The sequence below is a fragment of the Bombina bombina genome, chromosome 5 (assembly GCF_027579735.1).
Source record: "Bombina bombina isolate aBomBom1 chromosome 5, aBomBom1.pri, whole genome shotgun sequence".
In the NCBI taxonomy this organism is placed as follows: domain Eukaryota; kingdom Metazoa; phylum Chordata; class Amphibia; order Anura; family Bombinatoridae; genus Bombina; species Bombina bombina.
The window spans coordinates 783336278-783362801 of NC_069503.1; the positions used below are offsets into that span (position 1 = coordinate 783336278).

At 41.4% G+C, this 26524-nt stretch overlaps 1 protein-coding gene and 1 pseudogene across 1 annotated transcript in view; both read left to right on the top strand.

Annotated features, from left to right (window-relative positions):
• RTTN (rotatin) overlaps positions 1-26524 on the top strand; it is a 1186344-nt gene that overhangs the window by 421879 nt on the left and 737941 nt on the right. Inside the window, exon 20 of the mRNA XM_053714873.1 lies at positions 25647-25746. Within this exon, the coding sequence (XP_053570848.1) occupies positions 25647-25746 (100 nt within the window). The remainder of the gene's footprint in view (positions 1-25646; positions 25747-26524) is intronic.
• LOC128661813 (uncharacterized) lies at positions 13221-13339 on the top strand (annotated as a pseudogene).

The window sequence follows — 26524 nt, forward strand, 5'->3', positions numbered from 1 at the left end:
TGCTCAGTCTTCACATTTAGCAGAATCTCATACGAATCGACTTGTGTTGTTTCTTCAAAATCATGGTTGGAGGATCAATTTACCAAAAAGTTAATTGATTCCTCAGACAAGGGTAACCTTTTTAGGTTTCCAGATAGATTCAGTGTCCATGACTCTGTCTTTGACAGACAAGAGACGTCTAAAATTGATATCAGCTTGTCGAAACCTTCGGTCACAATCATTCCCTTCGGTAGCCTTATGCATGGAAATTCTAGGTCTTATGACTGCTGCATCGGACGCGATCCCCTTTGCTCGTTTTCACATGCGACCTCTTCAGCTCTGTATGCTGAACCAGTGGTGCAGGGATTACACAAAGATATCTCAATTAATATCTTTGAAACCGATTGTACGACACTCTCTGACGTGGTGGACAGATCACCATCGTTTAGTTCAGGGGGATTCTTTTGTTCTTCTGACCTGGACTGTAATTTCAACAGATGCAAGTCTTACAGGTTGGGGAGCTGTGTGGGGGTCTCTGACAGCACAAGGGGTTTGGGAATCTCAGGAGGTGAGATTACCGATCAATATTTTGGAACTCCGTGCAATTTTCAGAGCTCTTCAGTCATGGCCTCTTCTAAAGAGAGAATCGTTCATTTGTTTTCAGACAGACAATGTCACAACTGTGGCATACATCAATCATCAAGGAGGGACTTACAGTCCTCTGGCTATGAAAGAAGTATCTTGAATTCTGGTATGGGCGGAATCCAGCTCCTGTCTAGTTTCTGCGGTTCATATCCCAGGTATAGACAATTGGGAAGCGGATTATCTCAGTCGCCAAACGTTACATCCGGGCGAATGGTCTCTTCACCCAGAGGTATTTCTTCAGATTGTTCAAATGTGGGGACTTCCAGAAATAGATCTGATGGCCTCTCATCTAAACAAGAAACTTCCCAGGTATCTGTCCAGATCCAGGGATCCTCATGCGGAAGCAGTGGATGCATTGTCACTTCCTTGGAAGTATCATCCTGCCTATATCTTTCCGCCTCTAGTTCTTCTTCCAAGAGTAATCTCCAAGATTCTGAAGGAATGCTAGTTTGTTCTGCTGGTAGCTCCAGCATGGCCTCACAGGTTTTGGTATGCGGATCTTGTCCGGATGGCCTCTTGCCAACCGTGGACTCTTCCGTTAAGACCAGACCTTCTGTCGCAAGGTCCTTTTTTCCATCAGGATCTCAAATCCTTAAATTTAAAGGTATGGAGATTGAACGCTTGATTCTTAGTCAAAGAGGGTTCTCTGACTCTGTGATTAATACTATGTTACAGGCTCGTAAATCTGTATCTAGGGAGATATATTATAGAGTCTGGAAGACTTATATTTCTTGGTGTCTTTCTCATCATTTTTCCTGGCATTCTTTTAGAATTCCGAGAATTTTACAGTTTTTTCAGGATGGTTTGGATAAAGGTTTGTCTGCAAGTTCCTTGAAAGGACAAATCTCTGCTCTTTCTGTTCTTTTTAACACAAAGATTGCTAATCTTCCTGATATTCATTGTTTTGTACAAGCTTTGGTTCGTATAAAACCTGTCATTAAGTCAATTTCTCCTCCTTGGAGTTTGAATTTGGTTCTGGGGGCTCTTCAAGCTCCTCCGTTTGAACCTATGCATTCATTGGACATTAAATTACTTTCTTGGAAAGTTTTGTTCCTTTTGGCCATCTCTTCTGCCAGAAGAGTTTCTGAATTATCTGCTCTTTCTTGTGAGTCTCCTTTTCTGATTTTTCACCAGGATAAGGCAGTGTTGCGAACTTTGTAGTTAGAGCTTTGAAATATTATGTTGAAGCTACTTAGAATTTCCGAAAGACTTCTAGTCTATTTGTTATCTTTTCCAGTTCTAGGAAAGGTCAGAAGGCCTCTGCCATTTCTTTGGCATCTTGGTTGAAATCTTTAATTCATCATGCTTATGTCGAGTCGGGTAAAACTCCGCCTCAAAGGATTACAGCTCATTCTACTAGGTCAGTTTCTACTTCCTGGGCGTTTAGGAATGAAGCTTCGGTTGATCAGATTTGCAAAGCAGCAACTTGGTCTTCTTTGCATACTTTTACTAAATTCTACCATTTTGATGTGTTTTCTTCTTCTGAAGCTGTTTTTGGTAGAAAAGTACTTCAGGCAGCTGTTTCAGTTTGAATCTTCTGCTTATATTTTCAGTTTTTTTCTTTATAAGATTTAAACTTTATTTTTGGGTGTGATTTTTTTTCAGCGGAATTGGCTGTCTTTATTTTATCCCTCCCTCTCTAGTGACTCTTGCGTGGAAGATCCACATCTTGGGTAGTCATTATCCCATACGTCACTAGCTCATGGACTCTTGCTAATTACATGAAAGAAAACATAATTTATGTAAGAACTTACCTGATAAATTAATTTCTTTCATATTAGCAAGAGTCCATGAGGCCCACCCTTTTTTGTGGTGGTTATGATTTCTCCAACATAGGTGTGTCCGGTCCACGGCGTCATCCTTACTTGTGGGATATTCTCTTCCCCAACAGGAAATGGCAAAGAGCCCAGCAAAGCTGGTCACATGATCCCTCCTAGGCTCCGCCTTCCCCAGTCATTCTCTTTGCCGTTGTACAGGCAACATCTCCACGGAGATGGCTTAGAGTTTTTTGGTGTTTAAATGTAGTTTTTATTCTTCAATCAAGAGTTTGTTATTTTAAAATAGTGCTGGTATGTACTATTTACTCTGAAACAGAAAAGAGATGAAGATTTCTGTTTGTAAGAGGAAAATGATTTTAGCAACCGTTACTAAAATCGATGGCTGTTTCCACACAGGACTGTTGAGAGGAATTAACTTCAGTTGGGGGAAACAGTGAGCAGACTTTTGCTGCTTGAGGTATGACACATTTCTAACAAGACTTGGTAATGCTGGAAGCTGTCATTTTCCCTATGGGATCCGGTAAGCCATTTTTATTAAATAAGAATAAAGGGCTTCACAAGGGCTTTAAAGACTGGTAGACATTTTTCTGGGCTAAAACGATTGATTTATAAGCATTTTTAATACTTCATAGCTTTGAGGAGTTATTTTATTCTTGGGAATTATGTAAAATAACCGGCAGGCACTGTATTGGACACCTTTTTCACTGGGGGCCTTCTCTAATCATAGGCAGAGCCTCATTTTCGCGCCTCTATTGCGCAGTTGTTTTTGGGAAGCAAGACATGCAGATGCATGTGTGAGGAGCTCAGATACATAGAAAAAGCTTACTGAAGACGTCATTTGGTATCGTATTCCCCTTTGGGCTTGGTTGGGTCTCAGCAAAGCAGATACCAGGGACTGTATAGGGGTTAAATATAAAAACGGCTCCGGTTCCGTTATTTTAAGAGTTAAAGCTTTCAAATTTGGTGTGCAATACTTTTAAGGCTTTAAGAACGAGGCTTCTGTTGATCAGATATGTAAGGCAGCGACTTGGTCTTCACTGCACACTTTTACCAAATTTTACAAATTTGATACTTTTGCTTCTTCTGAGGCTATTTTTGGGAGAAAGGTTTTACAAACCGTGGTGCCTTCCATCTAGGTGACCTGATTTGCCCCCTCCCATCATCCGTGTCCTAAAGCTTTGGTATTGGTTCCCACAAGTAAGGATGACGCCGTGGACCGGACACACCTATGTTGGAGAAAACAGAATTTATGTTTACCTGATAAATTACTTTCTCCAACGGTGTGTCCGGTCCACGGCCCGCCCTGGTTTTTTAATCAGGTCTGATGATTTATTTTCTTTAACTACAGTCACCACGGTATCATATGATTTCTCCTATGCAAATATTCCTCCTTTACGTCGGTCGAATGACTGGGGAAGGCGGAGCCTAGGAGGGATCATGTGACCAGCTTTGCTGGGCTCTTTGCCATTTCCTGTTGGGGAAGAGAATATCCCACAAGTAAGGATGACGCCGTGGACCGGACACACCGTTGGAGAAAGTAATTTATCAGGTAAACATAAATTCTGTTTTTTTTGTATAAAGCACAATTATTCCAATTGCTTATATTTATGCTTCGCACTTTTTTCTTATCACCCCACTTCTTGGCTATTCGTTAAACTGAATTGTGGGTGTGGTGAGGGGTGTATTTATAGACATTTTGAGGTTTGGGAAACTTTGCCCCTCCTGGTAGGAATGTATATCCCATACGTCACTAGCTCATGGACTCTTGCTAATATGAAAGAAATGAATTTATCAGGTAAGTTCTTACATAAATTATGTTTTTGGAGTCTGTAAAAAAAAGGTTTACAAAACAGTGGTGAGCCAGTTTCTATAGCTGAAAAGAATACAGTGTATCCGAATCTTCCAAAATTAAATCTTTATTTAAAAACGTAAGAAGTTGAACAAAAATAATAAAAAAACTGAACATGTTAAAGGGACATTCTAGCCAAAAAACTTTCTTTCATGCTTTAGAAAGAGCATGCTATTTTAAACAGTTTTCCAATTTACTTCTGTTATCTAATTTGCTTCATTCTCGTGATATACTTGGTTGGAAAGCATATCTAGATATGCTCAGTATCTGCTGATTGGTGGCTGCACATAGATGCCTCTTGTTATTGGCTCACCCATGTGCATTGCTAGTGAGAGCCTGGGTGATAGTTGTCCAGAGATGCAGGGAGAGTCTTTCTGCGAACCCATCCCGACTCATATTAACAGCTCCACAAACTTTTTTCATCACATCAGTTTTGGTTTTTTCATCGTCTGCATCACTTCAATTCTGCCATTTTAACATTTGGAGGACAATCCTTTTGTGACTGTGTGACTTTTAAAGTATTTTCAGGATTTTACCCATTGGACAGTTTTTATTGGTCATTTATTGAACATTTTAGGAGACTCACCAGATCCGGATCTTTTCATTATTGTATTTTGTTTGGTTTTACATATTTTTTTTATGTCATTATTATTTGTAATAAATTAAGATTTTACATTCCATTCCCTATTATGGGTGGTTTTATGCTATTATAATGCACAATTAGGGCTTTTTTACACTGTGGTCTTGTTAGCACATTGGGCCCATCATAACCAGCCTCTAGGTGCTTTATACTCACTCTTTATTATCTGACAGTTCATTTGAGGCCAGCTAGGAGGCCTCACGTATAAAGCATAAGGGTTACCACCTGTGGCGCTTTTCTATTTTATCTTATCTACAGGTAGAAACCCCATTGGATGATATCCTTGAGAAGCTTAAAGCTCTTAAGCTAGCCAATTCATTTGTTTCTGACGCCGTTGTTCATTTAACCAAGCTAACGGCTAAAAACTCAGGTTTTGCTATTCAGGCGCGTAGGGCGCTATGGCTTAAATCCTGGTCAGCTGACGTTACTTCAAAGTCTAAGTTTCTCAATATTCCCTTCAAAGGGCAGACCCTATTCGGGCCTGGACTGAAGGAGATCATTTCTGATATTACTGGAGGAAAAGGTCACGCCCTTCCTCAGGATAGGTCCAACAAATTAAGGGCCAAACAGACTAATTTTCTTTCCTTTTGAAATTTCAAGAGTGGCGCAGCTTCAACTTCCTCTAATACAAAACAAGAGGGAAATGTTGCCCAGTCCAAGCCTGTCTGGAGACCTAACCAGGCTTGGAACAAAGGAAAGCAGGCCAAAAAACCTGCTGCTGCCTCTAAGACAGCATGAAAGACCAGCCCCCGATCCGGAAACAGATCTAGTAGGGAGCAGACTTTCTCTCTTCGCCCAGGCTTGGGCAAGAGATGTTCAGGATCCCTGGGCGTTGGAAATTGTCTCCCAGGGATATCTTCTGGACTTCAAAGCTTCTTCCCCAAAAGGGAGATTTCATCTTTCACAATTATCTGCAAACCAGATAAAGAGAGAAGCATTCTTACATTGTGTTCAAGACCTCCTAGTTATGGGAGTGATCCACCCAGTTCCAAAGGAGGAACAGGGCAAGGCTTCTATTCAAATCTGTTTGTAGTTCCCAAGAAAGAGGGAACTTTCAGACCAATCTTAGATTTCAAGATCCTAAACAAATTTCTCAGGGTCCCATCCTTCAAGATGGAGACTATTCGTACCATCCTACCTATGATCCAGGAGGGTCAATATATGACTACCGTGGACTTAAAGGATACTTATCTTCACATTCCGATACACAGAGATCATCATCGGTTTCTCAGGTTCGCCTTCCTAGACAGGCATTATCAGTTTGTGGCTCTTCCCTTTGGGTTAGCTACGGCACCACAAATCTTTACGAAGGTTCTAGGGTCACTCCTAGCGGTCCTAAGGCCGCGGGGTATAGCAGTAGCCTCTTATCTAGATGACATTCTGATACAGGCATCAAATTTTCAAATCGCCAGGTCCCATAAGGACATTGTGCTGGCATTTCTGAGGTCTCATGGGTGGAAAGTGAACGAAGAAAAAGAGTTCTCTATCCCCTCTCACAAGAGTTTCCTTCCTAGGAACTCTGATAGATTCTGAGGAAATGAAGATTTACCTGACAGAGGCCAGGTTGTCAAAACTTCTAAATTTCTGCCGTGTTCTTTATTCTACTTCTCGCCCTTCAGTGGCTCAGTGTATGGAAGTAATCGGCTTAATGGTAGCGGCAATGGACATAGTGCCGTTTGCCCGCCTACATCTCAGACCACTGGAACTCTGCATGCTCAGTCAGTGGAATGGGGATTACACAAATTCGTCCCCTCTACTAAATCTGGATCAAGAGACCAGGGATTCTCTTCTCTGGTGGCTATCTCAGGTCCATCTGTCCAAGGGTATGACCTTCCGCAGGCCAGATTGGACAATAGTAACGACAGATTCCAGCCTTCTGGGCTGGGGTGCAGTCTGGAACTCCCTGAAGGCTCAGGGCTCGTGGACTCAGGAGGAGGCACTCCTTCCGATAAACATTCTGGAACTAAGAGCGATATTCAATGCTCTTCAGGCTTGGCCTCAGCTAGCTGCGGTCAGGTTCATCAGATTTCAGTCGGACAATATCACGACTGTAGCCTACATCAACCATCAAGGGGGAACAAGGAGTTCCCTAGCAATGTTGGAGGTTTCAAGAATAATCCTTTGGGCAGAGGTTCACTCTTGCCATCTATCAGCTATCCATATCCCAGGAGTAGAGAACTGGGAGGCGGATTTTCTAAGTCGACAGACTTTTCATCCGGGGGAGTGGGAACTCCATCCGGAGGTTTTTGCACAGTTGATTCAACTTTGGGGCAAACCAGAACTGGTTCTCATGGCGTCTCATCAGAACGCCAAGCTTCCTTGTTACGGATCCAGGTCCAGGGATCCCAAGGCAGCGCTGATAGATGCTCTAGCAGCACCTTGGTTCTTCAACCTGGCTTATGTGTTTCCACCGTTTCCTCTGCTCCCTCGTCTGATTGCCAAGATCAAGCAGGAGAGAGCTTCGGTAATTTTGATAGCACCTGCGTGGCCACGCAGGACTTGGTATGCAGATCTGGTGGACATGTCATCCCTTCCACCATGGACTCTGCCGCTGAGGCAGGACCTTCTACTTCAGGGTCCTTTCAACCATCCAAATCTAATTTCTCTGTGTCTAACTGCTTGGAGATTGAACGCTTGATTTTATCAAAACGTGGTTTCTCCGAGTCGGTCATTGATACCTTAATTCAGGCTCGAAAGCCTGTCACCAGGAAAATCTATCATAAGATATGGTGTAAATATCTTCATTGGTGTGAATCCAAGGGTTACTCATGGAGTAAAGTCAGGATTCCCAGGATATTATCTTTTCTCCAAGAAGAATTGGAGAAGGGATTGTCGGCTAGTTCTTTAAAGGGACAGATTTCTGCTCTGTCTATTCTTTTGCACAAGCGTCTGGCGGATGTTCCAGACGTTCAGGCGTTTTGTCAGGCTTTAGTTAGAATCAAGCCTGTGTTTAAACCTGTTGCTCCGCCATGGAGTTTAAATTTAGTTCTTAAAGTTCTTCAAGGGGTTCCGTTTGAACCTCTGCATTCCATAGATATCAAGCTTTTATCTTGGAAAGTTCTGTTTTTAGTAGCTATCTCTTCGGCTCTCGAGTTTCAGAGTTATCTGCCTTACAGTGTGATTCCCCTTATCTGATCTTCCATGCATATAAGGTCGTTTTGCGTACCAAACCTGGGTTTCTTCCTAATGTGGTATCTAATAAGAACATCAATCAGGAGATTGTTGTTCCGTCACTGTGTCCTAATCCTTTTTCAAAAAAGGAACGTCTATTACATAATCTTGACGTGGTTCATGCTCTAAAGTTTTATTTACAAGCTACTAAGGATTTTCGTCAAACATCGGCATTGTTTGTTGTCTACTCTGGACAGAGAAGAGGCCAAAAGGCTTCAGCAACGTCTCTTTCTTTTTGGTTAAGAAGTATAATCCGCTTAGCTTATGAGACTGCTGGTCAGCAGCCTCCTGAAAGAATTACAGCTCATTCCACTAGAGCGGTGGCTTCCACATGGGCTTTTAAAAATGAGGCTTCTGTTGAACAGATTTGTAAGGCGGCGACTTGGTCTTCGCTTCATACTTTTTCTAAATTCTACAAATTTGATACTTTTGCTTCTTCGGAGGCTATTTTTGGGAGAAAGGTCTTACAGGCAGTGGTGCCTTCCGTTTAAGAGCCTGCCTTGTCCCTCCCTTCATCCATGTCCTATAGCTTTGGTATTGATATCCCACAAGTAATGGATGAACCCGTGGACTGGATACACCTTACAAGAGAAAACAAAATTTATGCTTACCTGATAAATTTATTTCTCTTGTGGTGTATCCAGTCCACGGCCCGCCCTGTCATTTTAAGGCAGGTGTTTTTTTATTTTTAAACTGCAGTCCCCACTGCACCCTATAGTTTCTCCTTTCTCTTGCTTGTCTTCGGTCGAATGACTGGGGGTGGCAGTTAGGGGAGGAGCTATATAGACATCTCTGCTGTGGGTGATTCTCTTGCAGCTTCCTGTTGGGAAGGAGAATATCACACAATCCGTGGACTGGATACACCACAAGAGAAATAAATTTATCAGGTAAGCATAATTTTTTTTTTATATCTTCTTCCACATATAGTGAACAATCAAAAAATATATTATTGTTCTAGCACATTATTGTTCTTATCATATTTTAGTTTTTTTAATATAGCAAAGAGCTTCTTACACATAATCTTATCTCCATTAGTTTGTAATAGCTTCCTCAGCGCTCTTGTTACCTCCTCCCACTTTTCTATTACCCATACTGTTCCTGAGGGGAACATCTTTGGCTACAAGAGCATACAAACATACAGAGCAGGAAATAGTAACCTCATAATCATTCAATCCTTTGCTCAGACCCTGTCTAGAATTAGGCCTGTCTTTAGACAGTTTGCTCCCCCATGGAGCTTAAACTTGGTCCTCAAAGTTTTGCAGAGGGTTCCGTTTGAGCCTATGCATTCCATTGACATTAGGATTCTGTCCTGGAAGGTTCTCTTCTTGTTGCCTATTGCATCAGCACGCAGAGTATGTGAACTGGCTGCCTTACAATGTGAGCCGCCTTATCTGGTTTTTCATGCGGATAAAGCTGTGCACTGGTTTGAGGTTTATTCCCAAGGTGGTGTCTTACTGTAAGATCAGTCATGAAATAGTGGTTCCTTCTTTGTGTCCTAACCCTTCTTCTAAGGAGAGGTTACTTCATAACCTGGATGTGGTTCGTGCCCTGAAGTTCTATCTTCAGGCTACAAAGAATTTCAGACAGTCTACATCTCTTTTTGTGGTGTATTAAGGGAAGTGCAAGGGGCAGAAAGCCTTTTCTACTTCTTTGTCTTTTTGGCTGAGGAGCTTGATCCGTTTGGATTATGAGACAGTGGGACCTAAGCCTCCTTCGAGGATCACCCCTTATTCAACTAGAGCTGTTGCTTCGTCTTGGGCCTTCAAGAATGATGCCTCTATGGAGCAAATTTGTAATGCGGCTACATGATCCTCCTCACACACTTTTACATAGTTTTACAAATTTGACGTTTTTGCTTCTGCGGAAGCTGTTTTTGGGAGAAAGACTTTGCAGTCTCTGGTGCCCTCAGATTAGGGTCCACCTTTTTCCTCCTGGTTTCATTCAGTGTCCTCTAGAGCTTTTTCTCAACAGTAATGAATGAAGCCGTGGAATCTCCTCCCCTTTAGATGGAAAACATAAATTATGCTTACCTGATAATTTCATTTCCATCGAGGGGAGGAGAGTCCACGGCTCCCGCCCGTATCTGATGGGCGGACCTAAATTTAATTTATCTTCTGGCACCATTTATAACCTGATATTTCTCCTACCGTTCCTTGTTCCCTTGGCAGAATGACTGGGGGATGAGGGAGGTGGGGGAGGTATGGAGGTGGGGGAGGTATTTAAGCCTTTGGCTATAGTGTCTTTGCCTCCTCCGGGTGTCCAGGTTCTTAATTCCCAACAGTAATGAATGAAGCCATGGACTCTCCTCCCCTTGATGGAAATTAAATTATCAGGTAAGCATCATTTTTGTTTGTTCAGCTATGTCACCTCTGTAGTGTGGAGGTCACTGCTCGCTGGGTCTGTGAGTTGGTGGTTGATCCGTCATAGGCAGCCACATGAGAGAGTCAGAAGATTAACGGCACTAGGTGTGTTAATAAGGCTTCTGTTCAATCATGACCCAGCCTTAGAGCTTTTATATTGGGATCGCTCATAGGGGCTTGTTTGTTCAGTGCTTTGTATGTGCGCTTTTTAAACTTTATTTGTCCCAGTAGCTAGCATGGCAGGGACTCCCCTTGTATAATAGGCAGCGCCATTTATTCTTCCAGTCTCGGTCTCCTGCGACTCTTTTCCCGCCTAATGGCATTTTTTTTGGTGTGCTCTACTGATTACTTTGGCAAGCTTTTTATTATATGCTTTTTCTAGGGCTTGCTATAACGCTATAGGTCCTATTTGGGAGCCACTCCTAAACTCCTAATCTTAGTCATGCTAATATGTCAGCACGGTGCTGTATGAGGATATGCGTCAGTGCAGTACAAGTGTGTTTCCTAGGGACAATCATAGATTCCCTGTCCATGAAGGCTTTCCTGACGGAGGTCAGAAAATCTAAACGTTTTGCTGCTTGCCTTTCTCTGCAGTCTGCCTTTCATCCAACAGTGGCTCAATGCATTGAGGTGATTGGTCTGATGATGGCTTCCATGGACAGCATTCCTTTTGCTTGGTTCCATCTGGGACCACTGCAGCTTTGCATGCTCAGTCAATGGAACGGACATCATTCAGACTTATCACAGAGGATAAATCTGGACTCCCTGACAAGAGATTCTCTTTCATGATGGATTTCTCAGGAGAACCTGGCTCGGGGCACTTGCTTCCTGAGAATTTCCTGGGCGATTGTGACTACGGATGCCTGGCTATTAGGCTGGGAAGCAGTTTGGGGCTCTCTAAAAGCTCAGGGCCTGTGGGCTTACAAGGAGTCTTCTCTCCCCATAAACATCTTTTACTTGGGAGCATTCTTCAATGCCTTCATAGTTTGGTCTCAATTATCTTTAATCCGATTTATCAGACAACATCATCTCAGTGGCCTACATTAACCATCAGGGAGGAACTCGGAGCTCTTTGGCTATGAAGGAGGTGACTCACATTTTGCAGTGGGCGGAAGCTCACAATTGTCTCCTATCTGCCATCCACAACCCAGGAGTGGACAATTGGGAGGCGGATTTTATGAGCTTACAGATTTTTCATCCTGTGGAGTGGGCTCTCCATCCGGAGGTGTTCTCCAGGATAACCCTCATGTGGGGGGTTTCGGAATTGGATCTGATGGCGTCTCGTCAGAACGCCAAGCTTCCAAAGTACGGTTCAAGGTCAAGATATCCTTAGGCCGCCCTGATAGATGCCTTGACGGTTCCGTGGGTTTTTGGTCTAGCATACCTATTTCCTCCATTTGCTCTCCTTCCACAAGTCATTGCTTATATCGGGCAAGAGAGAGCGTCTGTGATTACTTGTAGCTCCTGTCTGGCCTCACAGGATCTGGTTTGCAGATCTGGTGAAGATGTCATCTCTTCCAACTTAGAGAGGTTACCTCTGAGGAAGGACCTTCTAATTCAGGGTCCTTTTTTCATCCAAATCTGGATTCTCTGATGCTGACTGCTTGGAGATTGAACGCCTCGTTCTATCTAGACGTGGTTTTTCGGAAGCGGTCATTGATAATATGTTTCAGGCTCGTAAACCTGTTACTTGCAGGTGTTACCATAAAGTATAGCGTAAATATCTTTCTTTCCTATGACATGGAGAGTCCACAATGTCATTCCAATTACTTGTGGGATATTCAACTCCTGGCCAGCAGGAGGAGGCAAAGAACACCCCAGCAAAGCTGTTAAGTGTAACTTCCATTACCCATAACCCCCAGTCATTCCCTTTGCCTCTGTCAATGGAGGATGTGCGAAGATATTTAATCCTTTTATGGGTACTTTTCCCTGCAAGCAAGGATTGGGGTTATGCTGTGTCCACATTAATCTCTTTAGTAAGAGTTGTCTTTGCTTTATTTGTAATATTATTGCTACCCCTTATAGAAAGTTAGGGTTGGTTACTCTGTTCTTTCTTTTTCTACAGGTCCCTGTTAGCAGTCAAGTGAGACTATCAGACCTGAGGGTAAGTCCTTTTATATATATTTATATTTCTTAGACAGATATTTTCGAGGAAGGACTGGGACAATCAGGGTCACAGTGGGACCTGCTTCCTACTACCCTCAGAAGGTATTTATTCTTAAATTATATATCCACTGTGGGATATTTACAGTGTTTCTTGTATTTGCCTGCCATCTGGTGGCAGTTATCTGCTAATCCATGTTACTAAGGACATTTAGGGCTGAGTTGCTCATAATATTCTTATCCCTGCAATTTACTTTTCAGGATTATTATCCTTATAATGTGTTTTTTTTTTTTTATTTGATGGCAGCTAGAGGATATACAGAAATAAGGGCTGAGCTGATTATTGTATCATAATCAATATGTCCATGCTGTTTTATTTTCATAATGTATTCTCCTGATTCATTCTGTGTTTTTATTGTATTTGGCGCCATCTGGTGACAACCCAATTCTTGTTAAGCTCCTTTTATATTTAAGGTGTAATCTTTTTATTCTTTTTATATTTGCAGCCCTTCTTCAATCCTTTTTTTTATAGGTTTTTGACGCACTGTTGAATAACTTTGTACAGACATATGTGCTTCAGTCTCTGATATTTGGCAGTATGTTCACCTTAGTCAGGAATTGATATTCCCCTGTGGGATATTTTCTTCCTTAAAAATCATTTGAATGGGAATGGAGTGTTTCCTTCTCTGCTCTGAGTCTATCACCACTCTGCCCTGGTTGCACCTGATCCTGTCTGATCTTGCAAGTTAAGCAGGGCAATGCCTGGTTAATAACTGGATGGGAGACCGCCTGGGAACTCCAGGTGCGGTAGGCTTATCGGAGGATTATTCTATAAAGGAAATCCAGGATAGGAACAAGGTTCTAAAGCTGACTAATTCTTTTATCTGTGTCCAACATGCAAGAGATTTTTCTAGCCTTGCAGTTCTAGCTAATGTCTTGGTCTGCGGATGTTACATTCAAATCCAATTTTCTGTTTTTACCTTATATGGGCAAGACTTTATTTGGACCTGATTTCTGTGTATTTTGTGCTGTTACTCTTCTTCATTTTAGGAGATTTTTGCACTGTGGAACTCCTTCTGATGTAGCCAGTGGTGGTTATATCTGACTTGGAAGCACTACGTTGTGAATTCAGATCTTTGGGTGCAGAACAATCCAGGATTTCTTGAAGATGGCAGGTAGAGTTCTTAGCGATCTATGTGCCCACAAGTTGTTTGTTTTTTATTTCATAGTAGGGCCTATGAATATATTATAGATTCAGAGGTTACATATTTTTATTTTCCTAAAAATTAAGGCATTTTATTTGTCCTTTTCATATATTAAATATATACTTTAATATTTTTTATGTTCAGGGACTTGATGTTCATGTATGTTTTCATTTATCATTATTATTTCCTGTGTTTATAAGACCGTACCTGGGAAATGTATCATTTTGAGTTCCCTTCTTGCCTCTTTATAATGTTGAATTTTTAGCCAAAATTCTAGCTTTGCGATTTTAACTTGCAGGTCTCTGTAACTAAAATCTTGGTTGGCAGATGTTTCATCCAGATCCATTCTTCTGTCTTTGTCCTTTTTGGGCAGGACTTAAGTTGGACTTGGTTTGGCCATATTTAGGTAGCCCTAAGGGGTCGACAAAATTTTATTTGAATTTTTGTCTTTTAGTAGAGACAAAAGTCTTTCTCTTTAAACCGGGGCAATTGTTAAAGATTCTGTATAACTTGGATTAAAAGGTTTCAATCCAAGAATCCTTTCTCTGAGTCTAGTCAGCTCTATGGGGCTTCTTTTCTCTGTCATTAGGCTTGGATCCACGATGTCCCAGACCCTGGGGCTGTTAAATCAGTATTTGTGGGATACAGGATAGGATTCAAGTTTTGTTCTAATTAGGATAGATTTATCCTGTTAGGTGATCTTAAAATCCGATGAAGAGAGAGGTCTTCGTAAACTGCGTAAGGACCTATCTTTTCTGAGCGTGAGGAACAGGGTTAAGGATCTATTAAGATTTTTTTTGTGGGGGAATTTTCTGTCTCCTTCAAATCCTCAGGGTCCCGTCCTTCAAAATGGAAACTATTTATTCCTTTCTTCCGTTTGATTCAGGAAGGTCAGTTCATATGGACCATTGACTTGAAGAATGTGTATATTTTTGTTCTCATTCACTGGGATCATTCACCAGTTTGAGGTTTGCCCTTTTGGACAAATATTTCTGTTTTTTTGCACTTTCCTTTGGTCTTGCTACAGCTCCCAGAATATTTACAAAGGTTCTGGGGGCCCTTTTGGCAGTGGTCAGGAAATTGCAGTGTTGCTTTATCTCTCTAAAGGCTTGGTTGGGGCCTATGGACTCGGGAGAAGTCTTCTCTTCCCATTCTCATCTTGGAGTTGAGAGCCATAATGCCTTGGCAGCTTGACCTCAATTATATTTAGCCTGGTTTATCAGTTTCCAGTTGGACAAAATCACCTTAGTGGCTTACTTCAACCACCAGGGAGGAACTAGGAGTTCCTTCGCCATGAAGGAGGTGCCTCACATTCTGCAGTGGGCAAAAGCTCACGATAGTCTCCTACTTTACATCCACTTTCCAGGAGTAGACTTCTGGGAGGCTGATTTTCTGAAAAAGGGAGGGTTCCTGGTTGTTAAGCCAGGAGGACGAGGGTTAGTGAACACTCATCTAAATTCCCTCTTATATATATTTATATATAAGAGGGCAGTGCCTAGTGTCATATAAGTAATAGAATAAGGAGAAAAAGAAAATAAACACTATTGTGGCACTCTAAAATCTTATAGGTGGATGAGATGATCAATCAAAGAGGGAGGTGGTGAAGACCGGAATGAATAGTTAAAATATAAATTTTAATAAAAAATATATCACATAAAAAAGGCTGATTTTCTGAGCAGACAGACTTTTCATCCTGGGGAGTGGGCTCTCCTTCCGGAAGTGTTCTCTCAGGTAACCCTCAGGTGGGGGGTTCCAGAGTTGGATCTGATAGCGCCCCGCCAAAATGCCAGAGTTCCAAAGTACGGTTTAAGGTCAAGAGATCCTCAGGCCGTTCTGATAGATGCTCTAGCGGTTCCCTGGAGATTCTCTCTGGCATATCTATTTCCTCCGTTTGCTCTCCTTCCACGATTCATTGCTCGTATCAAACAGGAGAGAGCATTGGTAATCCTAATAGCTGCTGTGTGGCCTTGCAGGTTCTGGTTTGTGGATCTGGTAAGGATGTCATCTTTACCTCCTTGGAGGCTTCCTCTGAGGAAGGACATTCTGATTCAGGATCCTTTCCTCCATCCAATCCTGGATTCTCTGAAGCTGACTGCTTGGAGAGTGAACACCTAGTTCTGTCTAGGCGTGGTTTTTATGTCATTGATACTATGCTTCAGGCTCGCAAACCTGTTACTCGCAAAAGAGTTACCATAAGGTATAGTGTAAATATCTTTATTGGTGTGAATCTAAGGGTTTCACCTGGAGCCGGGTACGGATTCCCCGTATTTTATCTTTTCTTCAGGTTGGCCTGGAGAAAGGTGTGTCAGTCGTTACTCTGATGGGTCAGATTCTGCATTATCTATCCTTTTGCACAAACGTCTTGCAGACTTACCAGATGTTCAAGCTTTTGTACAGGCCCTGGTCAGAATCAGGCCTGTGTTTAAACCTGTTGCTCCTCCTTGGAGCCTTAATCTAGTTCTTAAGGTTTTGCAGCAGGCTCCGTTTGAGCCGGTGCATGTTGGTTGATATCAAATTGTTATCTTAGAAGGTTTTGTTTCTCCTTGCTATTTCTTTCGCTCACAGAGTTTCTGAGCTTTCAACTCTGCAGTGTGATTTCCTGTACCTTTATTTTTCATGCAGATAAGGCTGTTCTTCTTACTAAATTGGGTTTTCACCCTAATGTGGTGTTGGATCAAAACATTAATCAGGAAATTGTAGTTCCTTCTTTTTGTCCTAAGGTTCATAAGGACCGTCTTTTGCATAACATGGATGTTGTGTGTGCGCTAGAGTTTTTCCTTCAAGCTACGAAAGATTTTAGGCAATCTTTTGCCCTGTTTGTTATTTTTTCTGGAAAGCTTAAAGGTCAGAAGGCCACTTCTACTCTCTTTCCCTCTGGTTAAGAAGTATGATTAGTATGGACAGCAGGCTCCTGAGAGAATTACGGCTCATTCCACTAGGGCTATTTCCTCTTCTTGGGCTTTCAAAAATGAAGCTTCTGTGGAACAGATTTGCAAGGCGTCAACATGGTCCTCTTTGCATACTTTTTACAAATTCTACAAATTTGATACTTTTGCCTCGGCTGAGGCATTTTTTTAGGAGAAAGGTTCTTCAAGCGGTGGTGCCTTCTGTTTAGGTCCTCCTGCCTTTTTCTCCCTCCCTGTTCATTCCGTGTCCTCTATCTTGGGTATTGGTTCCCACTAGTAATTGGAATGACGTCGTGGACTCTCCATGTCATTGGAAAGAAAACTAAATTTATGCTTTCCTGATGCATTTCTTTCCGGACATGGAGAGTCCACGACCGCGCCCTCTTTTTTAATTATAATTTAGCAGTTTTTTTGAGCAAACCTCAGGCACCTTTTAACCCTTGTGTTAATTCTTTTTCCATCTTCCTTCTGCTGAATGACTGGGGATTATGGGTAAAGGAAGTCACACTTAACAGCTTTGCTGGGGTGCTCTTTGCCTCCTCCTGCTGGCCAGGAGTTGAATATCCCACTAGTAATTGGAATGACGTTGTGGACTCTCCATAACTGGAAAGAAAGAAATTAATCCGTTAAGCATAAATTTTGTTTTTGTGTATGAGATATTAATATCCCACAGAGGAAAACTGGTGCAACTTCCTGCTTACAATAGCGGGCTAAAGTTTACTCAGCATAAATATTTTGTAAAAACTTTCTTAATATTGAAATCTCTGAGCCGTTACATTTGCGAAAAATTGTAAAGTAAGTTCTCACTTTAAAGAGCTGGTTTACTTGTAATATTGCAGACTCACCGTACTAAATGTGTTTACTTGTGATCTGTGGTTTGGTACAGTGTGATCACAATATTACAAGTAAACCCATTCTGTACAGTGAGAACTTTACAGTTTGGAGCAATTGTAGTGGCTCACTATTTTTAATGTTAAACTCCTTTAAAATGTGATTTACATAGTGCAAATTTTATAAAGCTGACTATTGTTAACAGGAAAAGTTATGTTCTTTTTCTTCTGCCCAATGTTAATATCCTGTACACAAAATGTTGTCTCTAAAAACAAAAAACTGCAGAATTCAAAAGCATTTTTTTTTAAATAACAAACTTTGCTAAAATACACAATTAACTATTTTTTAGTATAATCCATATATACTATACATTGTATACACACACAGTATACCCACAATGCTCCAGCTTCATTACTGGCAAAGAACCCCTGCATAACACAGTGAAGTGTACTAAAACACCTCTTTGCAAGACTACCTTCAAACAATAATTCAATGCGTTTAGCATATTTCACATGCACTTTCCATTTGTGATGCGGATACCTTTTCAAAATAGTGCTATTATGGCGACTATTAGAACATAATAAACAATAATATTCTTCATAAAAAGTGTTGGGTATAATAGCCTTATATGGTGCAGACCTTTATAATTAAATACGTTCTGAAAATACTACAAGAAGAAGAGAAAATAGGACATAAAACCTGTTATGTAGTCCTATAAAAAGACGGGTAATACAGCACTCTTTTAAATGTCAGCGATCACTTATTTATTTATTTATTTATTTATTTATTTATTTTAACACAGTTCTATACATCTGAACTGAAAAAATATAAGCATGAGCAGGTGTATTAAAAAGGAACATCTTATTATATACAAAACTCAAACACACCCAGAGCAGTCATTCTACATACATACACAGAAAACTTCCTATGTACTTATCCCAGTAAAAAATCACCAAGCTGGGCAACAGCTAGTATTTCTCTTGTAAGGTGTATCCAGTCCACGGATCATCCATTACTTGTGGGATATTCTCCTTCCCAACAGGAAGTTGCAAGAGGACACCCACAGCAGAGCTGTTATATAGCTCCTCCCCTAACTGACATATCCAGGCATTCTCTTGCAACTCTCAACAAAGATGGAGGTAGTAAGAGGAGAGTGGTAAAATATAGTTAGTTTTTTCTTCAATCAAAAGTTTGTTATTTTCAAATAGTACCAGAGTTGTACTATTTTATCTCAGATAGTATTTAGAAGAAGAATCTGCCTGCGTTTTCTATGATCTTAGCAGCTTGTAACTAAGATCCACTGCTGTTCTCACATATGTCTGAGGAGTGAGGTAACTTCAGAGGGAGAATGGCGTGCAGGTAATCCTGCTATTGAGGTATGTGCAGTTTTAAGTTTTTCTAGGGACTAGAAAATGCTGCTGGTACCTGATTAATGTAAGTTAAGCCTAAAAACAGTGATTTAATAGCGACTTGTATCAGGCTTACTACCAGAGATATATAATATGGCAATATAAAACGTTTGCTGGCATGTTTAATCATTTTTATATATGCTTTGGTGATAAAAACTTATTGGGGCCTAGTTTTTTCCACATGGCTGGCTTGATTTTTGCCTAGAAACAGTTTCCTGAGGCTTTCCACTGTTGTAGTATGAGTGGGAGGGGCCTATTTTAGCGCTTTTTTGCGCAGTTAAAATTACAGACAAAGATATTCAGCTTCCCTCAGCAGTCCCCTGCATGCTATAGGACATCTCTGAAGGGCTCTAAAGGCTTCAAAAGTTGTTTATTGAGGAAGGTAGGGCCACAGCTGAGCTCTGGCAGTTGTTGTGACTGTTTAAAAAACGTTTATTTGTTTTTTTTTATCCGGTTTTTGCATTAAGGGGTTAATCATCCATTTGCAAGTGGGTGCAATGCTCTGCTATCCTATTACATACACTGTAAAAATTTCGTTTGATTTACTGCCTTTTTTCACTGTTTTTCAAATTTTGACAAAAATTTGTTTCTCTTAAAGGCACAGTACCGTTTTTTATATTTGCTTGTTAACTTGATTTAAAGTGTTTTCCAAGCTTGCTAGTCTCATTGATAGTCTGTACAAACATGTCTGACATAGAGGAAACTCCTTGTTCATTATGTTTATAAGCCATGGTGGAACCCCATATGAGAATGTGTACTAAATGTATTGATTTCACTTTAAACAATAAAGATCAGCTTTTGTCTTTAAAAAATTTATCACCAGAGGATTCTGGCGAGGGGGAAGTTATGCCGACTAACTCTGCCCACGTGTCAGACCCTTTGACTCCCGCTCAAGGGACTCACGCTCAAATGGCGCCAAGTACATCAAGGACGCCCATAGCGATTACTTTACAAGACATGGCGGCAGTCATGGATAATACACTGTCAGTGGTATTAGCCAGACTACCTGAATTTAGAGGAAAGCGTGATAGCTCTGGTGTTAGGCGTAATACAGAGCTTACAGACACTTTAAGAGCTATGTCTGATACTGCCTCACAATATGCAGAAGCTGAGGAAGGAGAGTTTCAGTCTGTGGGTGATATCTCTGACTCAGGGAAACCTGATTCTGATATTTCTACTTTTAAATTTAAGCTTGAGAACCTCCGTGTTTTGCTTAGGGAGGTTTTAGCTGCTCTGAATGACTGTGACACAATTGCAGTGCCAGAGAAATTGTGTAGACTGGATAAATATTTTGCAGTGCCGGTGTGTACTGAGGTTTTTCCAATACCTAAAATGTTTACAGAAATTATTAATAAAGATTTGGATAGACCCGGTGTGCCGTTTCCCCCCCCCCCTCCTATTTTTAGAAAAATGTTTCCCATAGACGCCACCACACGGGTCCCTAAGGTGGAGGGAGCAGTTTCTACTTTAGCAAAGCGTACTACTATCCCTGTCGAGGACAGTTGTGCTTTTTCAGATCCTATGGATAAAAAACTAGTGGGTTACCTTAAGAAAATGTTTATTCAACAAGGTTTCATCCTGCAGCCCCTTGCATGCATTGCTCCTGTCACTGCTGCTGCGGCTTTCTGGTTTGAGTCTCTGGAAGAGGCTTTACAGACAACGACTCCATTGGAGGACATACTTAACAAGCTTAGAGCACTTAAGCTAGCTAATTCTTTTGTTTCTGATGCCATTGTTCATTTGACTAAACTAACGGCTAAGAATTCTGGATTTGCCATCCAGGCGCGTAGGGCGCTATGGCTTAAATCTTGGTCAGCTGACGTGACTTAAAAGTCTAAACTACTTAACATTCCCGTCAAGGGGCAGACCCTATTCGGGCCTGGTTTGAAGGAAATTATTGCTGACATTACTGGAGGTAAAGGTCATGCCCTTCCTCAGGACAGGTCCAAATCAAGGGCCAAACAGTCTAATTTTCATGCCTTTCGAAACTTCAAGGCAAATGCAGCATCAACTTCCTCTGCTACAAAACAAGAGGGAACTTTTGCTCAGTCCAAGACGGCCTGGAAACCTAACCAGTCCTGTAACAAAGGCAAGCAGGCCAAAAAGCCTGCTGCTGCCTCTAAGACAGCATGAAGGAACGGCCCCCTATCCGGTAACGGATCTAGTAGGGGGCAGACTTTCTCTCTTCGCCCAGGCGTGGGCAAGAGATGTTCAGGATCCCTGGGCGTTGGTGATTATATCTCAGGGGTATCTTCTGGACTTCAAGGCTTCTCCTCCACAAGGGAGATTTCACCCTTCACGATTATCTGTCAACCAGATAAAGAAAGAGGCATTCTTACACTGTGTGCAAGACCTCCTAGTTATGGGAGTGATCCATCCAGTTCCAAAGGAGGAACAGGGACAGGGATTTTACTCAAATCTGTTTGTGGTTCCCAAAAAAGAGGGAACCTTCAGACCAATCTTAGATCTAAAGATCTTAAACAAATTCCTCAGAGTTCCATCATTCAAAATGGAAACTATTCGGACCATCCTACCTATGATCCAGGAGGGTCAATATATGACTACGGTGGATCTAAAGGATGCTTACCTTCACATTCCAATACACAAAGATCATCATCGGTTCCTAAGGTTTGCCTTTCTAGACAGGCATTACCAGTTTGTGGCTCTTCCCTTCGGGTTAGCTACAGCCCCAAGTATTTTTATAAAGGTTCTGGGGTCGCTTCTGGCGGTTCTAAGGCCACGGGGCATAGCAGTGGCCCCTTATTTAGAGGACATCCTGATACAGGCGTCAAACTTCCAAATTGCCAAGTCCCATACGGACATAGTTCTGGCATTTCTGAGGTCGCACGGGTGGAAAGTGAACGAGGAGAAGAGTTCTCTGTCCCCACTCACAAGAGTCTCCTTCCTAGGGACTCTGATAGATTCTGTAAAGATGAAAATTTACCTGTCGGAGTCCAGGTTATCAAAACTTCTAAATTCTTGCCGTGTTCTCCACTCTATTCCGCGCCCTTCGGTGGCTTAGTGCATGGAGGTAATCGGCTTAATGGTAGCGGCAATGGACATAGTTCCGTTTGCGCGCCTACATCTCAGACCGCTGCAATTATGCATGCTCAGTCAGTGGAATGGGGATTACACAGATTTGTCACCTTTACTAAATCTGGATCAAGAGACCAGAGATTCTCTTCTCTGGTGGCTATCTCGGGTCCATCTGTCCAAAGGTATGACCTTTCGCAGGCCAGATTGGACAATTGTAACAACAGATGCCAGCCTTCTAGGTTGGGGTGCAGTCTGGAACTCCCTGAAGGCTCAGGGATCGTGGACTCAGGAGGAGAAACTCCTCCCAATAAATATTCTGTAATTGAGGGCAATATTCAATGCTCTTCAGGCTTGGCCTCAGTTAACAACCCTGAGGTTCATCAGATTTCAGTCGGAAAACATCACGACTGTGGCTTACATCAACCATCAAGGGGGGACAAGGAGTTCCTTAGCGATGTTGGAAGTCTCCAAAATAATTTGCTGGGCAGAGAAACACTCTTGCCACCTATCAGCGATCCATATCCCAGGTGTAGAGAACTGGGAGGCGGATTTTCTAAGTCGTCAGACTTTTCATCCGGGGGAGTGGGAACTCCATCCGGAGGTGTTTGCTCAATTGATTCATCGTTGGGGCAAACCAGAACTGGATCTCGTGGCGTCTCGCCAGAACACCAAGCTTCCTTATTACGGATCCAGGTCCAGGGACCCGGAAGCGACGCTGATAGATGCTCTAGCAGCGCCTTGGTCTTTCAACCTGGCTTACGTGTTTCCACCGTTTCCTCTGCTCCCTCGACTGATTGCCAAAATCAAGCAGGAGAGAGTATCGGTGATTTTGATAGCGCCTGCGTGGCCACGCAGGACCTGGTATGCAGACCTAGTGGACATGTCATCCTTTCCACCTTGGACTCTGCCTTTGAGACGAGACCTTCTACTTCAAGGTCCTTTCAATCATCCAAATCTAATTTCTCTGAGACTGACTGCATGGAGATTGAACGCTTGATTTTATCAAAGCGTGGCTTCTCCGAGTCTGTCATTGATACCTTAATACAGGCACGAAAGCCTGTTACCAGGAAAATCTACCATAAGATACGGCGTAAATATCTTTATTGGTGTGAATCCAAGAGTTACTCATGGAGTAAGGTTAGGATTCCCAGGATATTATCTTTTCTCCAAGAGGGTTTGGAGAAAGGTTTATCAGCTAGTTCTTTGAAGGGACAGATCTCTGCACTGTCTATTCTTTTGCACAAGCGTCTGGCGGATGTTCCAGACGTTCAGGCGTTTTGTCAGGCGTTGGTTAGAATCAAGCCTGTGTTTAAACCTGTTGCTCCCTCATGGAGCTTAAATTTGGTTCTTAAAGTTCTTCAAGGGGTTCCGTTTGAGCCTCTTCATTCCATAGATATCAAGCTTTTATCTTGGAAAGTTCTTTTTTTGATGGCTATTTCCTCGGCTCGTAGAGTCTCCGAGTTATCTGCTTTACAATGTGATTCTCCTTATCTGATCTTCCATGCAGATAAGGTAGTTTTGCGTACCAAACCTGGGTTTTTACCTAAGGTGGTATCTAATAAGAATATCAATCAAGAGATTGTTGTTCCATCATTGTGTCCTAATCCTTCTTCAAAGAAGGAACGTCTTTTACATAATCTGGACGTGGTTTGTGCTTTAAAGTTTTACTTACAAGCTACTAAAGATTTTCGTCAAACATCTGCTTTGTTTGTTGTTTACTCTGGACAGAGAAGAGGTCAAAAGGCTTCGGCAACCTCTCTTTCTTTTTGGCTAAGAAACATAATCCGCTTAGCCTATGAGACTGCTGGACAGCAACCTCCTGAAAGGATTACAGCTCATTCTACTAGTGCTGTGGCTGCCACTTGGGCCTTTAAAAATGAGGCTTCTGTTGAACAGATTTGCAAGTCGTCATCTTGGTCTTCGCTTCATACTTTTTCAATATTCTACAAATTTGATACTTTTGCTTCTTCGGAGGCTATTTTTGGGAGAAAGGTTTTACAGGCAGTGGTACCTTCCGTCTAAGTATCTGCATTGTCCCTCCCTTCATCCGTGTACTTTAGCTTTGGTATTGGTATCCCACAAGTAATGGATGATCCGTGGACTGGATACACCTTACAAGAGAAAACACAATTTATGCTTACCTGATAAATTAATTTCTCTTGTGGTGTATCCAGTCCACGGCCCGCCCTGTCATTTTAAGGCAGGTCAAAATTTTAGATTAAACTACAGTCACCACTGCACCCTATGGTTTCTCCTTTCTCGGCTTGTTTTGGTCGAATGACTGGATATGGCAGTTAGGGGAGGAGCTATATAACAGCTCTGCTGTGGGTGTCCTCTTGCAACTTCGTGTTGGGAAGGAGAATATCCCACAAGTAATGGATGATCCATGTACTGGATACACCACAAGAGAAATAAATTTATCAGGTAAGCATAAATTGTGTTTTTCAGAACGTATTAGAACTTCAGGCTCAAAGTCAGCCTGTGGCTTGACCAAGTAATCAGAAACCCCAAGTCAGTAAATACTGTGATCTGAGATGTCATCGCAGATAATGCATGTCTGCATAAATTGTTAGCTCTTTAACTTTGCTGTATTGTTTCACATTAGACTGTTCTCTTCAAACCGAGCTGTGCTCTTGTTGCACTGTATATATTTTACAAAACACAGTGCATGCAGAGCAAAGTGCTGTTTGAAGTGAACAGTCAAATATGTTGCAGTGCATTGATTGTTGACTAACTCTCAGGGATTTTTTCAACCCCAGTCTGCAAAACTGATTTCTGTCATTCTTATAAGCAATGCACCTTTTTATTACTACATTTCTATGTTAGACCAAGATATTTTTTTTTGTCTGCAGTTAATTTGCAATGCAATATTCAACTACTGCACTATATTATAAAACTTTAAATTTGATTTTTTTTTCTCCACTTAACCAACACATTACAATTCAACTGGTGCTTTATTGTAACTGCCTAATTTTTAAATTTAATTTTATTTAAAAATGACCTGTAGAAACATTTTCACTTAAAATAAAACAAAAAAACTAATTGCAGAAAGTGAAAAAAGTTCTACCTTTTGGATCAGCAGCTTGCAGGGATACTATTTTAAGGTTAAAGTGAATGCAAATTTTAATGAATGAGTGCCCGGTTTTTAAAAATACTATATAAAACAGGGGCACTTTCATTCTTTAACATTGATATTGAAGTGTTATCTTTTTTTAATACTTACCTTTTTCTGTAGGAAACCCAGACCGTGGATCTTCCGCCCGCTTCTCATGCTGTACTTAACATATCGATGATGAAATGGGCTTCCTCCAATCGTTGCGTGGCCTCACGATCTGGATGCCTCAGGGTGCACGCCATAATTGGAGTAAGCCGTTTTCGTCATTGCTGTGGTAAGTACAGAGGAGCTGCGAGCGGAGGATTGTCAGTCTCTGTTTCCTATAGAAAAAAAAAAGCTGCAATGTAAAGTTTAATGAATGAAAGTGCCCCTGTTTTTAATAGTATTTTTAAAAACTGGGAACTCATTTATTCAACTTTGCATTCACTTGAAACATCAAAAATGTTCTGTTTGTCAAGCTCTTTATTTAAGTATTTTGTATCAAGGCAAGTTAATACCTTTTTAATACTTTTTTTTTAATTAACTCTTTAATCTGTATTTGAGATATTAATTGTTTGTTACAGTTGTGTGTGTGTGTATATAGTAAATATTCGAACTATAGTCTACTCTTAATTTATAGGTAGACACTGTCAGTAAAGTGTCAGGCATTTTTACCTCTGAAACAGTGGACTTAGCTTTGCGGAAATCTGCTGCTGAACAACTTGTAGTTATCATGCAAGGTATGTTAATTGTAACTGCATTTTATTTAAATAAATGATAAATATTTTTCCAGCTTATATCAACTAATAATACTGTACACTTGAAATTTTGCGTTGCATTTTTTTTAGTTCTACGCTACAGTTGGTTATTAGTTTAGATTATGTTTGTTTACCTGATAAAGAGGACAGTCTTCCAAGGAGTAATGTGTAACAAACCCAACATAAAGATGCAATAAGAAAATGATGTTATGGATTTTATTTAGCACTAATGCTTACACTTATGTGTTTAGCAATGGGGTTAAACTTATAACTTACATATATAAGTATGCTCCACACAGGAAATGCACTTAGTCGAGAGCTGAACATGGCCAATCAGGGGTGCAAGTCATCTCTGCATTGACATTGCAACGGCACTCTGGAACACACTTTAACTGTGTGTTTAACCACTTTGTAAGGATTAAACACATACATATAAGCAAGCTCTAATGAATTAGAACTTTTATCAACTGTATGTACCTTATTTCTTTCATGTAATTAACAAGAGTCCATGAGCTAGTGACGTATGGGATATACATTCCTACCAGGAGGGGCAAAGTTTCCCAAACCTTAAAATGCCTATAAATACACCCCTCACCACACCCACAAATCAGTTTTACAAACTTTGCCTCCAAGGGAGGTGGTGAAGTAAGTTTGTGCTAGATTCTACGTTGATATGCGCTCCGCAGCAAGTTGGAGCCCGGTTTTCCTCTCAGCGTGCAGTGAATGTCAGAGGGATGTGAAGAGAGTATTGCCTATTGAA